This window comes from Hyperolius riggenbachi, chromosome 7 (assembly GCF_040937935.1).
Source record: "Hyperolius riggenbachi isolate aHypRig1 chromosome 7, aHypRig1.pri, whole genome shotgun sequence".
Classification (NCBI taxonomy): Eukaryota; Metazoa; Chordata; class Amphibia; order Anura; family Hyperoliidae; genus Hyperolius; species Hyperolius riggenbachi.
In genome coordinates, this window is record NC_090652.1 from 266,124,663 (window position 1) to 266,141,955 (window position 17,293).

Consider the following 17,293-nt stretch of genomic DNA (forward strand, 5'->3'; position numbering starts at 1 on the left):
CTATTTCCAGCAGACACAGAACAGTACACAGAATGCTATATAGTGTGGCTGAACGAGCGGTGTACCACTATTCCCAGCAGACACAGAACAGTACACAGAATGCTATATAGTGTGGCTGAACGAGCGGTGTACTACTGTTCCCAGCAGACACAGAACAGTACACAGAATGCTATATAGTGTGGCTGAACGAGCGGTGTACCACTATTCCCAGCAGACACAGAACAGTACACAGAATGCTATATAGTGTGGCTGAACGAGCGGTGTACTACTGTTCCCAGCAGACACAGAACAGTACACAGAATGCTATATAGTGTGGCTGAACGAGCGGTGTACTACTGTTCCCAGCAGACACAGAACAGTACACAGAATGCTATATAGTGTGGCTGAACGAGCGGTGTACCACTGTTCCCAGCAGACACAGAACAGTACACAGAATGCTATATAGTGTGGCTGAACGAGCGGTGTACCACTATTCCCAGCAGACACAGAACAGTACACAGAATGCTATATAGTGTGGCTGAACGAGCGGTGTACCACTTATTCCCAGCAGACACAGAACAGTACACAGAATGCTATATAGTGTGGCTGAACGAGCGGTGTACCACTGTTCCCAGCAGACACAGAACAGTACACAGAATGCTATATAGTGTGGCTGAACGAGCGGTGTACTACTGTTCCCAGCAGACACAGAACAGTACACAGAATGCTATATAGTGTGGCTGAACGAGCGGTGTACTACTGTTCCCAGCAGACACAGAACAGTACACAGAATGCTATATAGTGTGGCTGAACGAGCGGTGTACTACTGTTCCCAGCAGACACAGAACAGTACACAGAATGCTATATAGTGTGGCTGAACGAGCGGTGTACTACTGTTCCCAGCAGACACAGAACAGTACACAGAATGCTATATAGTGTGGCTGAACGAGCGGTGTACTACTGTTCCCAGCAGACACAGAACAGTACACAGAATGCTATATAGTGTGGCTGAACGAGCGGTGTACTACTGTTCCCAGCAGACACAGAACAGTACACAGAATGCTATATAGTGTGGCTGAACGAGCGGTGTACTACTGTTCCCAGCAGTGACACACAATGACTGGGGGGGACCCTGGCTAGCGTGGCTGGAGCGCGAACTACCCTGCCTGCCTACCCAAAGCTAAACCCACAGACAAATGGCGGAGATATGACGTGGTTCGGGTATTTATTTACCCGAACCACGTGACAGTTCGGCCAATCAGAGCGCGTTCGGGTCCGAACCACGTGACCCGTTCGGCCAATCACAGCGCTAGCCGAACGTTCGGGGAACGTTCGGCCATGCGCTCTTAGTTCGGCCATATGGCCGAACGGTTTGGCCGAGCACCGTCAGGTGTTCGGCCGAACTCGAACATCACCCGAACAGGGTGATGTTCTGCAGAACCCGAACAGTGGCGAACACTGTTCGCCCAACACTACTAGTGAGTACCGCAGTAGCTACTATGTCTGTGGCCAAACAAAGTGCATCTGTAACAAACTCTTATTCCCAGCTTGGCTTGACATTTAATATGACCGGTGTGAAGATCCTGAGGAAGGAAAACTCATGATAGACGTGGGAAATGTTTAGGAGTGAAATGGCTTTTTACTCACTTGCTGATCTCTTACATATGACTCCTCTTCTGTCATTGCATGTTGTAGGCAGCCAGGTACTGTCAGTCAACAGCTGCACACACTGTTTACCAATCATAGACTCACGATAGGCTACCTCATCATTCCAGTTAGAATAATGCAGTGGAGTACCATCTGACCACCACGCCTCTGTGCCATCTAGACCAAGAACAGGTTAAACTAACATGTTATACTTAAAGGCAACACATCATATTTTTTTTTTTTTGCTCATGCTGGATGATGTCACATGGGGACTACTGAACGTGAAGCTGGAGAGGTTGTTTGCACATAGGAGAGGATGTTTTCAGTACACTGATTCTCATCCAGGCAAGGCCTGATACTTTTTCTGCCCGTAGGCTCACTTTCTTGTTGCTCCATATCCATGTGCAACTCTCCCCCCCCCTCCTCCTCCTGCTTTCCAGATGGAAGCAGCAGCAGCCCAAGGCCCGGGCCTTTGTAGCCTTACCAAAAATGTTGGCCCTGCACCTTGGACAGCAAGGAATTAGTGCATGCTGCTGTGCTAGGTTTCCTCTAGTCTAGGTGCTCATATTTCCTCCCATATCCCCAAAAACATATGTTAATTCGCTTCCTTGCAAAATTGACCAGAGCATGGGAAAGATTATGAGCAGTTGCTATATGCAGAGAGGGATAAGGACGGATTAATTTTCTCTATAATGCGCTACATATATTGTGAACTGATACATATTGGAGTACAATAAAGGACATAATAAAATACTTCAATCTGTCTCAAAAGACAATCTTGGGTCAAGCCTACTACTTGAATATTGGCACTCCATCTAACCAGGCCTATTTCAAGGCTTATCCTATACTATCCTTGTCCCGCTATTATCTGATGCACTGCTTTCAAAGGAACCCGAGGTGAGAGATATGGAGGCTGACATGCTTATTTCCTTTTAAATAATGCACATTGCCTGGCTGTCTTGCTGATCGTCTGCCTCTAATACTTTAAAGGGAATATCCAGGCTCAATAAAAAGAAAAGATCTCCAGCCCATGGCAGCCGACATGTCGTAGGCCGCAGCTCTGCTCTCAGCCGTTGGCTCCCAGTCCCCACCGATGCAGAGGTCAACCTCGTGAGGTCGTCCTCTACTGCTCCTGCGCGAGTACCGCTGTCAATCAAGTCAGTCATGTCCATGTTGCCCGGTGTCTACTGCACAGTACACTCAATGCGCAGTAGAGGACAACTTCGCAAGGTCGACCTCTGCATCGGTGGGGACCCCGGGCTGAGAGCAGAGCTGTGACATGGGACATGTTGGCTGCTAGGGGCTGGAGGAAGCCCCGGGTAAGTAGATCTTTTTTTTTTTTTAATTGAGCCTGGACATTCCCTTTAAGCCATAGTTTCCCAACCCTGCCCTCAAGGCCCACCAACAGTACATGTTTGCTGGAAACCACAAACATTCACAGGTGAGGTAATTAGTGTCTCAGCAGAGCAACTACAGTACTTTTGTGGATTTCCACAAAACATGCACTGTAGGTGGGCCTTGAGGACAGGATTGGGAAACACTACTTTAAGCCATAGACCCTGAACAAGGATGCAGATCAGATGTTTCTGAGAAATCTGACAAGATAAACTGCATGCTTGTTCCAGGTTCATGATTTAGACCCTACTGACCAGAAAGATCAGCAGCACTGCCAGGCAACTATTATTATTTAAAAGGAAATAAATATGGTAGCTCCCATAGGTCTCACACCTCAGGGTTTTTTTTTAAATGAGGTAGGCATAGAAACACTACACATTAATATCTGCTCCCTCGCCTGGTTGTCAGCCACACATTGGCACCATGTGACCAAGTCAAGATAATTATGACTTCTGCATGAGGAAGGGAAGGTGGGCCTGTAGTTTAAAAATGTGAGGATCCCTGCTATAGACCATCAGGCTGTGCCCTGTCTGTGTGCCTGACTGCCTTCTATGCCCATACCTCACAACTTTTTGCGTTAAGAAAGAGGAACACTTTAAGCTGCCACACCTCTGGCCATGCCCGGCCACACCCCTAATGACGATTATCACAAAGAACTGATAAGCAAAATGTATCATTCAAACCACACTGGCTTTTCTAACAACTTTTATTTTATTTCATAATACCATTTAAAAGTAAGAAATAATTTAAAGAGGCTCTGTAACCAGGGATTGGATTTTATCCCAATCAGTAGCTGATACCCTGTTTGAGAAATCGTTACCTTTTCTCAAATAGATCATCAGAGAGGTCTGTATGGCTGATATTGTGGTGAAACCCCTCCCACAGTGTGATGTCAGCACCTAGGTCCTTGGTGCATTGTGGGAAATAACGCCTGTTTCCAACTGCCAAGCAACTAGTATCTCCCTCTGTCTGCCAGTAGTAAAGATGATTATGTGCATGCTAATTGTGGATCAAAAAATATAAACAAATTACATGACGAATATCAATAATTTCTTAAACTCTCTTCTATTTTTTAACTTCTCACTTTGCAATCTTTTGATTTATTTTTTCCCCTTTTTGTTACATTTTCTCTTTAAAGGATGAGAATAAAGTTAAGAGTCAATGTCAAACATTTTTTTACTAGAAAAATACATATATTTACACAGATCTGTACATCAGTCCTGAAAGAGAGACAAATGAGGAAGAAAGAGGGGCAGAGGGACATGGTTCCCAAAGAGGGACTGTCCCTCCAAAAAAGGGACAATTGCGAGCTATGCCATGGATAAGATTATATTTACTTACCATTACTAAAAGTGATTTTGTTTAACCAGATTCCTTGTTGGTCTACGGACAAAGAACTCAAAAGACTTCTTAGAAATGTATCCTCCTCTTCCTGAAGTATGGTCAGGACTGTGGCACCTACATATCAAACACAGCCATGAAACACAAAGGCTTACGTTTTTACAGCTGGTTATCAATTTCCTGCTTTCCATGTATCTAATCGCACCACAAAATACACTTATCTAGAAGAAATGTTAAGCAGATACAGCTGACTCCTACAGTGTAACATGCTGTATCTACAGAACATAATCCCACCGAGGTTGAGGGACAATGTAAAAATAGTTACATGAGCTCAGGCATGAAATGCTGCCATATAGCCTTCTGAAGTTTGATGGTGGATCGTTGATAAGGGCTGTAGATGGCAGAACAATAACCCCATAATCACATGGCAACAATTAACAAAGGGTCACTAAATATATCTGCAGCTCTGCTTTATGTAAAAGAGGTTTCTCCAGTATCCACGAGTTCAAGAGATGATCATAGTAAAATACACTAGAGTGATGTGCATAAAGTGCTTGAGACTCATACACACATATGAGGCATGTCGTGGCACCTGAACCCTCAGGGGACATTGTAGGGCTGATAAGTATGCGGGAGGAAGGGAGAGTGACTTCACGTGGCTGCTGGGACTAGTAGGCCATTGTCCAATAAAGTTCTGCAGACAAAGAGGAAAAAGAGGTAGAGATCGGCACTGCAGGAGTCCATTTATTCAGTGTGGGGTACAACACATATGAAGCACATCACAGTGAAAATCATTGAACGTACCAGTGCTGGAAGCGGTGTGGGTGGCGGTGGGTGCTCTTAGAGCCTCCACAGAAGTGCACAACCGCGCAAAACGGCCGTAAGGCTATCAGTGCCCAGCCCACCGCCACCCACACCGCTTCCAGCACTGGTACGTTCAATGATTTTCACTGTGATGCGCTTCATATGTGTTGTACTCCACACTGAATAAATGGACTCCTGCAGTGCCGACCTCTTTTTCCTCTTTGTCTGCAGTATAACCTATTGCCAAGATCAGAGCACGCAGTATAACCATAGAGAGCGAAGCCAAGTGGGTCCTGCCAGCTCCTTGCTCACACTCAGTGTAGACGCGCTGTAGTGCAAACCATACCCCTGTTGCACACTTCCAATAAAGTTCTGCCCTGTCATCTGATCTCCTGCATTTGACCTTTGGTCCCATTCCTGCACTTTGATTGGCTCTTGGGTGTTTCATTTATTTCCTCAGCTTCGGATCCTACACCTTACACCAGAGGTGTCAAATTCAAATAGAAAGTGGGCCGAAAGTAAACACTAGAAACAAGATGTGGGCCAACCACAATGTCTAGTGACCGCCTCCCATATAAAGTACCATGATGTGTGTCTAATGCCTCCTCCCTCCTTTCCATATACAGTTCCCCGGTGTTTAGTGGTTCTCTCTCCCCTATACAGTTCCCTGGTGTCGAATGTCTCCTCCCTTCCCTATACAGTTCCCTGGTATTCAGTGGTCTTCTAGTGGGAGGGGATCACTAGACACCAGGGAACTGTGAAGGGGAGGGAGTACCTTTCTGTCTTGGAATTTGCTATATATTTGTTCATCATGTTGCATTTGTCACTGTACTATGTTGTAACGATCGGTGTAACACAGAGAGGGTCTGATTACCGGTGAACTGCAGTATCACCGAGAATACAGAATATACCCGATTATTGGTGATCTGCAGTATCACCGATAATCAGATATATCTACTAACCTCTGGACACCTGATGAACAAGTGAGTGTTTAGATGCAACAGTATACTTTGAGTACTTCTCCAGAAGTATGTTCCTTCCTCTGGCCTAGACTCTCCAGGGGGGAGGAGCTAGGCTGAGGGGAGGAAGGACAGAGCGAGAGTGACACCCGTGGGCAGGGGCGTAACTAGGCCCCACCGGGCCCCCCTGCAAAATTTCAGAGCGGGCCCCCCCCCCCTTCTCTCCCTGGGGCCCGCTCGGGGCCGTGGTGTGGGAGCTGGAGGGGTGGCAGCATGAGGGGAAAGCCTTGGCCACAGTCGGCGGGGAGAGGGGAAGTTCCCCCCTCTCCCTCACCTCGGGGCTCTCCCCTCTGCGCTTCCCTCCAGCTAACGTTATACTGTGGGCAGCGGGCAGCGGCGGGCAGATACATACCTTCCTTGCGTTCCACCGCATAATCTTCGCTCTGGCGTCTGGCGTCACGTCCGGAAGTGACGTCACTTCCGGAAGTGACGTCATAGGCCAGAGCGAAGATTATGCGGTGGAACGCAAGGAAGGTATGTATCTGCCCGCCGCCGCCTGCTGCCCGCTGCCCACAGTATAACGTTAGCTGGAGGGAAGCGCAGAGGGGACAGCCCCGAGGTGAGGGAGAGGGGGGAACTTCCCCTCTCCCCGCCGACTGTGGCCAAGGCTTTCCCCTCATGTTGCCACCCCTCCAGCTCCCACACCACGGCCCGAGCGGGCCCCAGGGGGGGGGGGGGCGGGCCCCCCCCCGCAGGCGCAGGTGCTGCAGGGCCTATCGGTACGCCAGTGCCCGTGGGAGAGGGTGTCACTAACAGGTCTGTGAACTGCCTCTAACAGTAAGGCCAGTTCTCAGGGGTCGGCAAGCCAGGTCGTTAACACACAGACAGATAAGGTACAGATTCAGGAGGCAGATACGGAATCCAATAAACAGACAGGGTTTGGCAACGGAGTATCAGCATAGCACAGTACAGAATCAGGAGGCCAATACAGAGTCCAGGAACGAGCAGAGATTGGCAACTGGGTAACAGAAATAGCGAGGTACAGAATCAGAGTTCAGAGGAATGGTCAGACAGGCAGAAGGTCATAACAAATAATACAGTTCAATTCCTATTGCTAAGGTGTGAGCTCCTTGATGTCAACACCTTTGGAAACTATGCTAGAACACAGATACAGACAAGGTCTGAGTGCTACCACGTAGTGATCGCAACGGCAGACAACCAGAGAATGACCAGCACCCAGTATATATAGCAAAACGCTCTCCGGCGCCTCCCCTAAGTGCTGGACCAATGGCAGGTGGCCGCCTGGTCAGCTGACCCTTTTCTGGCTGTCATATAAGCTCTGCCTCTCAGCGCGCGCGTGCGTCCTTCTGAACCTGTGTGGACTAGCAGTCCCAGCCACACCAGACATGTCTTGCAATGTGACCACTGATTCAGGCGCGGGGACCGCCGCCCGCTCTCTAAGCAAGCGGCGGTTTCCCCGCGTCCAGCCGAAATGCCATCTCCTTTGCCATGCGTAGAATCCGCCGCATCCAACGCGGACTCTACCGCTCTGCCCATGCGGCATGCGGCGGTTTCTTCGCGTTGTGCCGCCATGTTAGACGCGGAAACAGCCGCCTCACTCTGAGCCCTTGCGGCGGCTTTTGCGCGTTTCCTCACATATGTGTACTAATTCTGTATTAAGTACCATTGTCTATAATTTGTGTACACCATTGTCTATATTATTATGTAGCCCATGTTTGTTCTTACTCTGTACAGCACTACGCAGGGCCGCCTTCAGGGCATCACACGGGGGACTGCTGTATGGGGCCTGAGTGAATCTGGGGCCCGGAAACACTGCCACACATGGGCTGCCCATTATGGGATGAGAGGCGCTGGGAGGCTCATCCAGGAGTTACCTTAGTTAGTTAGCGAATAAAGTAAACCTAAATGAGGGGGGCCCAGTAGTTTTTCCCACTATGGGACCCCAAGATTTCTGATGGCTGCTTTGGCGCTACGGAATATGTTAGCACTTTATGAATCAATAATAATAAAAAGAGTGTCCTGTTCAACCAGGGGCTTGTCTGTAGCTGAAGCTCATGGGGAAGATTGGGGAATAGGATACGGAGGGAAGTTGGTGATCACCTGGAATCCTTACACTTAGCAAATAGTAGTAGTATGAAGCTCACCCTGTTGTTGGCAAATTCCTTCAGCAGTGTTGTAATCGGTATTGTTAAAAACAGATTCTAAAGTGTAGCAAACATCCTGGAACTGGAACCAGTCTTCTGGACAGTCATTGATCTTTTCTGTGGTTTTATTTTCTGAAAATCAGATGTAACAATATAAGACATCATAAGCAGCTTATCAAAGCTCTATTTAAGCCTCCAATGCATATACTAGTACATTTGCATTCATTAGCAATACATATTAGTAAGCACATTGCACGTTTGTCCCATCGTTACCCACATGGGATAGTCATGGAGGGGACACAAGTCAATCTCTCCCCGTCAGCACAGATTAACTCTTTGTGGACAGCACTACAGCTAAGCAGAGACTCATATGGATATTATTCTGCAGTGCTGGGTCGGGTGGCTGTGTGCTCCCTAGCTTGGGAAGATCAGCTCCCTAGCTAAGGAACTTGTGTGGTGCATACCCACAAACTGCTAGTGGTGCCCATAAGGATCGGGCTTGATCATTAAAGTACCCCTGAATTGGGAGGGGGGAGGGAATTAAATAAAGCCCATGGTGGGCTAAATTATCTCCTTCATAGACTCCTGACACTACTTGTAATCTTTGGGGTCCGCCCCCCATTCCCCATCGCTGGTACTCTAAGGCCTTAAAGGATACCCGAAGTGACAAGTGACATGATGAGATAGGCATGTCTATGTACAGTGCCTAGCACACAAATAACTATGCTGTGTTCCTTTTTTTTCTGTCTGAAAGAGTTAAATATCAGGTATATCAAGTAATATCAGGTATGTAAGTGGCTGACTCAGTCCTGACAGGAAGTGACTACAGTGTGACCCTCACTGATAAGAAAGTCCTTTTTTTACCTCTTTCTTGCTCTCAGAAGCTATTTTCTGCTAGGAAAGTGTTTTATAGTTGGAATTTCTTATCAGTGAGGGTCACACTGTAGTCACTTCCTGTCTGAGTCAGCCACTTACATACCTGATATTTAACTTTTCCAGGCAGAGAAAGAAAAAATTGAACACAGCATAGTTATTTGTGTGCTAGGCACTGTACATACACATGTCTATCTCATCATGTCACATGTCACTTCGGGTATCCTTTAATTCATTGAATGTGAGGGTGTGATTGTTAAACAGAAGAGCAGCTTCTATGCACGCCTTATATAGGCATGTACTGTTTTTATAGTGTGGGGGTGGGACAATGGAGCAATAAATGATGCAGTGGCTTCTGGGGGCAGCGTTAGGAGGGGAACAATGCACTCATTTGTTGGTGTCGCTTATGCCTAGTACACACGATGAGTTTTTCAGGCAGATTTCCTGCCATATCGATTATTTCCAATATGTCTGATCTCATTTCTGATCAATTTTCCGACTGATTTTCCATAGCAGTGAGCGGAAAATCATTCGGACATTAGATGAGACATGTTGGAAATAATCGATCTGCCAGGAAATCTGCCAAAACATCTCATTGTGTGTAATAGTCATTAGACATCCAGCCTGACTTCCAGAGGCGTAACTAGAGGGGAGCAGTCCCTGTGACTGTAGGGGGGTCCAGAGCTGCAAGGGGGGCCCCAACTACTACTTCACGCCCGCTGATAAATGGGTCCATCATTCAGATCAGGTGTTTTTGTGGCTACACTTGTTATGGGTGTGAAGATCATGATGGCCACACCTGTTCTATGACCCCTATGAGATGGGTTCCCAGGCTGTGAGCGTCACAAGGGGTTGGCAAGTGGAAGGATGTAAACATTGGGAAGCCCATCAAAGTTTTGCTGGGTGGCCCCATGATTCATAGTAACGCCCCTTTTAAGACCCCAACTCACGCACTAGATTCTTAGCACCTGTTAACTGATTTTTTTGAAGAACAATGCAGGTGTATTTTACATGCATTTTAGCCTCCAGACACACACCGTTTACCTAACCATAACCCTACATTGGACACCTAGAATACGGGGTGGAGCCAGAAGCTGCAATAGAAAACAAAAAATAATCTTTAAATGTTCCACTGAACTACAGCAGGTCCTGGAATTCAGTGAAACCACCTAGCATAAGTCCAGTCACACCCCTCCTGTTTCCTTCCACGTATCTGTACTCCTAATCATGTATGTACCCTTTCCACTAGTTTTTATCATATCAATCTACACTACAGGGTGATTTCCCAGTGTGAACCTAAAAAAAAACCTAAAAGAAAACAGTTGAACTTACCCGGGGCTACTACCAGCCCCCTGCAGCCATCCTGTGCCCAGTGGCACGTGCCCCTGATCTATTCTGGGGTGCCCCGGATATCCCCCAGGCAGAGTAAAGGCACCACAGCACCCAGCATGGCACTACACAGTATCCGGCATGCCCCACAGAGGCACCACAGCACCCAGCATGGCACTACACAGTACCCAGCATGCCCCACAGAGGCACCACAGCACCCAGCATGGCACTACACAGTACCCAGCATTCCCCACAGAGGCACCACAGCACCCAGCATGGCACCACAGCACCCAGCATGAAATTACAGCATCCAGCGGGCCCCATACCCCTATTGCTGTGTGCTGTAGTGCCATGCCGGGTGCTATGGTGCCTGTATGTGGGCATATTGAGTGCTGTGATGCCTTTATGGGAGTATGCAGGGAGCTGTTCTACTATGAGGGCATACTGGGAGTTGTGATGCCTCAATGGGAGGTCCGTGGGAGCATGGGAAGGTCTCCACTAGAAGGTCAGGCTATGCTATGGTGAGACTGGCAGCAGGTCAGCTCGCCCAGCAGAAAGCCAGACCAGCCAGCACAGAAACCAGGTAACTCTGCCTAGTTATGTTTAAGTGACACTGCCTATTTATGTGATACAGTATTTTACGTTTCTGTTTTTTGTATTAATGGAGACATCATCCAACATTTTGCTGTGCAGACCTACTCAGGCCGCTGTTAAGTTAATGTAAATTTGACTCCACCCATGACCACACCCACATTCCGGTGCATGGCCACACCCATTTTTTGGTTGGAGTGCCCAAAAGTGCCCCTGATCTCTTAAGATCCTAGCAACGCCCCTGTGAGGTTTCAAGACTTGCGTTGCCACCTAATAGTAGACCATCTTTTTACTGCAGTACACATTTAAAGAACTACATATGATCTCCGGTGTTAGCCAAACAACCCACTGGATACATAAGGCCAGGTATCTACAGCCTTGAAATGCTGCCAGTATAGATTTATCCCCTTGTAGGTGGAGTCAATACAATAGTGGGTGGTAACTAACATAAAACCTGAGACAAACGTCTATACCTGTGCTGAGAAGGCATACGGCCCCCTGTAGCTGTGCATTACATTCCAGAGTTCCCCAGTATCCATTGGTATTAATGTAGGCGCACAGCCCATCTTGTGATGGCGGCCCTTCTGCCCACCATGTAAACCGAGGCATAGAACCATCAGCCCATCTTCCCTGTTGATACAGAGATTTCATATGAAAAGTAATCTACAGTTATATATAGCTTTATGATTGCAAGTGTATAAAATTGTATTGGGGTTGATTCACTATAAAGCCTTATCAGAGTTAACATGCCTTACCAGAGTTAGCACACCTTATCAGAGTAGCATAGCATCAGAGCCGGGACAAGGTCCTCCAGCACCTAAGGCTGAGACACCAAAGTGCGCCCCTCCATTCCTCCCACCTCAGCTGTCACACACTGATTGCTATTAGACTAAGAGGGCAACAGGGCCCACAACCTCCCCAACACATTAATATCTAGTTATCTGGCTTGCAGTCACTGCTATGTATCCACTTTTCTTATTTCTTTCTGCTTCAAACACAATTAGGAATGACAGCTGAATTAATTGTGCGCCCCCTCCTACACTGCGCCCTGAGGCTGGAGCCTCTCCAGTCTATGCCTCGGCCCGGCCCTGCATAGCATTATCCCTGCACTTTGATTGGCCCAATAGGCTGCCTGTCCCATGGCAGGAAACTTGACAGGCAGCCTATTGGGCCAATCAACGTGCGGGGATAATGTCCTTTAAAGTGATTGGACCCGCAGGGGTTCAAGGCAGGACGAGTGGAGCTCTTGTCATTTCCAATTAGCAGGCATAAGTTCGTAGAGTTCGCTGATAAGGCATGTTAACTCTGATAAGGCATGGTAACTCAGATAAGAAACACTATTTGTAATAGTGAATCAATAATAATAATAATAATAATAATAACCCCATTATAGATCAACTTTAAAGTGAATCTGGGGATATAGCACTAGCATATCAACAGGAAATAAAATTAACTACAAATCACTGCCCCCTCCCCCCCCCCCCCCCGCTAAACTTTGGATGGGGCCCCCTCCTCCTCGCTTTCTGAACAGGTAAACTGAGAAAAAAAGTTATTCAATTGGCTAGTGCACACTTGAATGTGTTTTCCTCATGCAGATAAAAACAGACAGCAGTGAAGCACTGCATGCATTTTCTCTATCAATTACATTAGCTTCTGTGATGAAACGTGCATGTTTTCACACATACAAACACACTTGGTGTGCAGAAAACGCATACAGAAAACCGACAAACGAGTGTGCTCCCAGCACTACTTATTACACTCACTCTGTCCATCTCTGATGGAGCAGAACTGGCTCTGCAGACTTCTCCAGCATCACTACAGTACAGAGAACTTGGGGAGGGGTAGAGGGGTTGGGGGCAGGGCGCTGTAGCACACAAGAGCCTACTGCAGCACACTGAATAGGGACTGTCTACAAATCTTTGTCTACACAACTTTGTATGGTTCCTTATCAATGACTGAGCAGATGCAGTCATTAGAACAATTGTGGGAGAGCAGAAAGCTTTTTCTCTCCGTGCCCAGACTCCTCAAGCATCACTACAATACACAGCACTTCGGGAGGTAGAACACTGTTGCACACAAGACCCTGCTGAACACTGAATAGGGAATGTCTACAAATCTTTGTCTGCAAAACTTTGTATGATTTCTTATCAGTGGCTGAGCAGATGCAGTCCTAATTGAGGAAAATGTACCATAAAGAAGCTGGAAAAAGTACTCTCAAAATGATTCCTGCTTGTGGGTGGCTAAAGGAAACCTGTAATGAGTTTAAAAAAAAAGAGAGTTTCTGCCAGCCCCCTGCAGCCATCCTGTGCGTTCACTTTCACTGGCATGCAAGTCGACGTTCACTACACTTGCGCGGCCCTAGCGGCTCACATCTCATTCACTCTCCAGTCGCCAGGAGTGTCTTGTGCCTGTGCAGGATGCTCCCAGCGACAGGAGTGCAAACGAGGACGCGTGCTGCCAGGGCTATGAAGGCGCAGTGGCCAGCGACAGGGTCAATTCCGGGGACCGGAGGATCGTTCCAGGATGGCACGGGTACAGGTCGGTGGCAGGGGGTTGGCAGAAGCTCAAGGTAAGTGAAACTCTTTTTTAACTCGTTACAGGTTTCCTATAAACGGCATTTTATTGAAAAGTTGTGAAAATATCACTTTGGAGAAAAAGTGAATTGAATAAGGGGCTTAGAACTGGAAAGTATCGTTGTTAGAAGAAAATGGTGAGCTTCTGAGAGGGACTGACGGTGAGGTAAGTATGTAATATTAATTTGCGGGTACATCATAATTTTACTTGGTTCAGGTTCCCTTGAAACGGTTATGGGAATTTATGCAGAAGCAGAGGCGTATCTAGAGGGGTGAAGGCATGGCTTGTGCCATGGGTGCCACAGCACCATGGGGCGCCATGCCTGCCCCTGTGCAGTGCCCCCATGCCTCAGATCAGATTAATTGTTATCTAGGGAACATGGCTACTTAATTTATGTATGGAGGGCTCACTTAGCTTAGTGTTAGAAAAGAGGACAGAGAAGAAATAAGAAGAGATATTTCCCAAAAAGTAACTTTAGCAATATCGTAAGCCAAAAACACAGGAAACCATAACACATGTACATGAGAAAGGATGCTTTAGAGGGGAAGGGGGCTCTGACTGGGGAAGGGGGGGGGGGCACAATTTCAGTGTTTGCCATAGGCTCTATATTACCAGATACGCTTCTGCAGCAGAAGAGAAACAGGAACTTGTTACTCATCTGTGACATTACTCATCTGTGATATGAATGTATCCCACACAATATGAATAGTGACTTACAGATTCTGAATGGAATCCGATCCAGTGGGGATAACCGAGGCGATGAACAATGATGGTTAGGAAGGCTTGGTGATACTCATTATGGATTGTGACCAGATCTCCTCCATATTGCTTGCAGGCAACGTAGGACTCCTCCCAGCTCATGTTACCAGATAGAAATTTGTAAGACTTATTCCCATAGGGCACGATGTCTGGTACCGGGAACATGTCAGATGCATTCACAGAACGTGACGTATCTACAATTCAATGATTGAAGAAAAAAATCTGAATAAAACACAATCTCACTTACCAACCTTTATTGAACATAGAAGCTTAGTATAAGCAGGGCCGGTTCTAGACTTTATGCCACCTGAGTTACTTTGACCCCAGTATCTCTGAAGGGGGTAGCAGCCAGGACATGAGAGCAGTGGGCACAGCAGTGGGGAGGGGACCCCCCTCCCTCCCACCGTCTGCGCTTCCCCTCCAGCTATTTGCCCGGGATTACCGTCCAGTGTCAGTAAGAGAAGAGCAAAGGCAATTACTCACCTCCTTTCGGTCCAGGCTGCGTTCCACCACCGCATCACTTCCTGCAATTCTGCCCCCTGATGTACCCAGGTGAGGGAGGCGTGGTCTGACCCCCACCTCCCCCCCCCCCCCCCCGTCGCTGAGCCCGCTAGTCCTACGTCCTGGCTGCTACATCCTCCAGCCCGGCGCGCCCACCCCTCACACATGGCTAGGCAGGTGCCGCCCCCCACTTCCGCCGCCTGAGGAACCTGCCTCACTTAGCCTTAGGGGCGGCCCAGCCCTGAGTATAGGCCTCTTTTACATTGTACACTGAAAAAAACGATGCATTTTTATTTTCCACAGGAGTGCATTGTGCATTGTGAAAAAGCCTACAGTAAAAACACCCATAATGTGAATTGGCACTAAGGCCATGTTCAAAATGGTGCCTTGCAGTGCGGCATAAAGGCTGCTTTGTAATGTGGTTTACAGCGTTGCAATGCACCACCTATGCTTAATTTTACAATAATTATTTTTAAATGATTTAGTCAGTGTTAGCCCATTGTAAAATCTTTCCTCTCCCTGATTTACATTCTGAAATGTATCACATGGCGACATCTATACTGCTGATAGGTGATCTCTGTGGAAGGAGATGCTGCTTTTTTGGCAATTGGAAACAGCTGTTATTTCCCACAATGCAACAAGGCTCTAACTGTGTGAGGAACTAGAACCAAGGATTGAACTTCATCCAATGCCGATACCCCCTTTCCCATGACAAAACTTTATCTTTTATCAAACGGATTATCAGGGGGCTCTGTATGGCTGAAATTGTGGTGAAACCCCTCCCACAGTGTTATGTCAGCTCCTAGGTACTGACATGTGGGAGCCTTGTTGCATTGTGCGAAATAACTGGATAAAGAAAGTGAAAAAGCAAGAAGAAGTAAGTGTAGTAGTAGTAGAAGACAAAAACACTGGAGATCCGGGAGCCCAATTTGGTGCAATACGTTAATATGTACGGAAGAAATTTCATACAAACAGTAGGTATTATACTCACAAGAGTAGGTTGCTGAAAGAGGCAACCACTCATTTTTGCAGGTGGGGAAATACCGTCCCCACTCGGCCTTTTATTCTTTTTTTGGTCGCTGCTCCTAAAAAGGCAGATCCGTCAGAGATTTTCTAACGTTGATCTACCCCTAAAATCAAGGGGTGCTAACTGTTTTTTGTATACGGTAGGAGGCGCCCGGTAAGGAAATTATAAATAGTTCTATTTGGTAGGTACAACATTAGGTAGAAAAAAATGGTGTGATCCTACCTTCTAGATGTCCCTTGCGGGAAAAATACAGATCGAGATGTATACGTATATAGTCAGGTTTTATTTGGGGCACAGACAACGAGTTTCACGGTCAAAACCGTTTCCTCAGGTCAATTGAAGTGCCTATATTCCAGACTTGCCTGGAGTCCGAGCGCAAGGGACATCTAGAAGGTAGGATCACACCATTTTTTTCTACCTAATGTTGTACCTACCAAATAGAACTATTTATAATTTCCTTTCCGGGCGCCTCATACCGTATCCAAAAAAAAGAAGAAGTAAGTAGCATTCAGAAAGTCAAGTACAGGGAAAGATAGGGAATGTTGCCATTTTGATTTAAGAGGTGGGATAACTGGCCTGATGCTGCTTTCTAATCTTATCTTGTGAGTAACAACAGATCTTGGATAAACTGCACACAGACACCATGCTTTGGTTTCCCTCAGGAACACACACTGTTCTGTTCTCTTTCTTTCTTTTTTACGCTGCTTTATAAAAAAAACTTTATTTAACATATCTTGGTTAACAGACAACATTGTCACACGAGTCAGACTGTAGTTCAGTGGATAAGCTGTATGAGGGCATATGGATCCTCTGCCTGCACTGGTTATGGACCAGCTAACAGACAGACTTTCATTCAACACAACTAAGGACAGGTGAATTTATGAAACCTTACCTTGTTTTTTATCACATATAATCCCATAGCCTTGATGATCACAGTTCTCAAGATGCCATCTACCTGCAGGAAAAGACGTACGATCACCGGCTATGGCAGCACATCGGAGGTCCTGGAAGCTTGCTGAGCTCTAGAAAACATAAATCATTATGCTGTGCAACAGTTTGAGCCAAGCTCCAGCAAAATGTTTCCATTTAAATCAAAATTGTGAGATTAAAAAAATTAAAAAGTTAGATACTTAGAAGAAGTAGAAGCAGACCTCTGGATAGTCCAGAGACTTCCCATGTCCTCTTCCAGCCAATCGCTGCTGCTTGTTTGTGACAGTGCTCCCTTCAGGTATGAGAGCGGCCATACTTCGCTTAAAGGACATGTGACATGATGAGATAGGCATGTGTACGTACAGTGCCTAGCACACAAATAACTATGCTGCGTTCCTTTTTTTCTTTCTCTACCTGAA

At 46.8% G+C, this 17,293-nt stretch overlaps 1 protein-coding gene across 3 annotated transcripts in view; it reads right to left on the reverse strand.

The window, feature by feature from the left end:
• The window catches only part of PLA2R1 (phospholipase A2 receptor 1), a 143,885-nt gene that overhangs the window by 14,822 nt on the left and 111,770 nt on the right, over positions 1 to 17,293 (reverse strand). For 2 of the 3 annotated variants that reach the window (XM_068245646.1, XM_068245645.1), the window contains exons 23-28: positions 16,837 to 16,966; positions 14,375 to 14,610; positions 11,557 to 11,713; positions 8,291 to 8,422; positions 4,363 to 4,479; positions 1,627 to 1,803 (exon numbers count right to left, since the gene is read on the reverse strand). In XM_068245646.1, coding sequence (XP_068101747.1) covers positions 1,627 to 1,803; positions 4,363 to 4,479; positions 8,291 to 8,422; positions 11,557 to 11,713; positions 14,375 to 14,610; positions 16,837 to 16,966 — 949 coding nt within the window. Of the gene's footprint in view, positions 1 to 1,626; positions 1,804 to 4,362; positions 4,480 to 8,290; positions 8,423 to 11,556; positions 11,714 to 14,374; positions 14,611 to 16,836; positions 16,967 to 17,293 lie in introns of those variants that run through there. The other variant, XR_011022833.1, reaches the window with a different exon arrangement.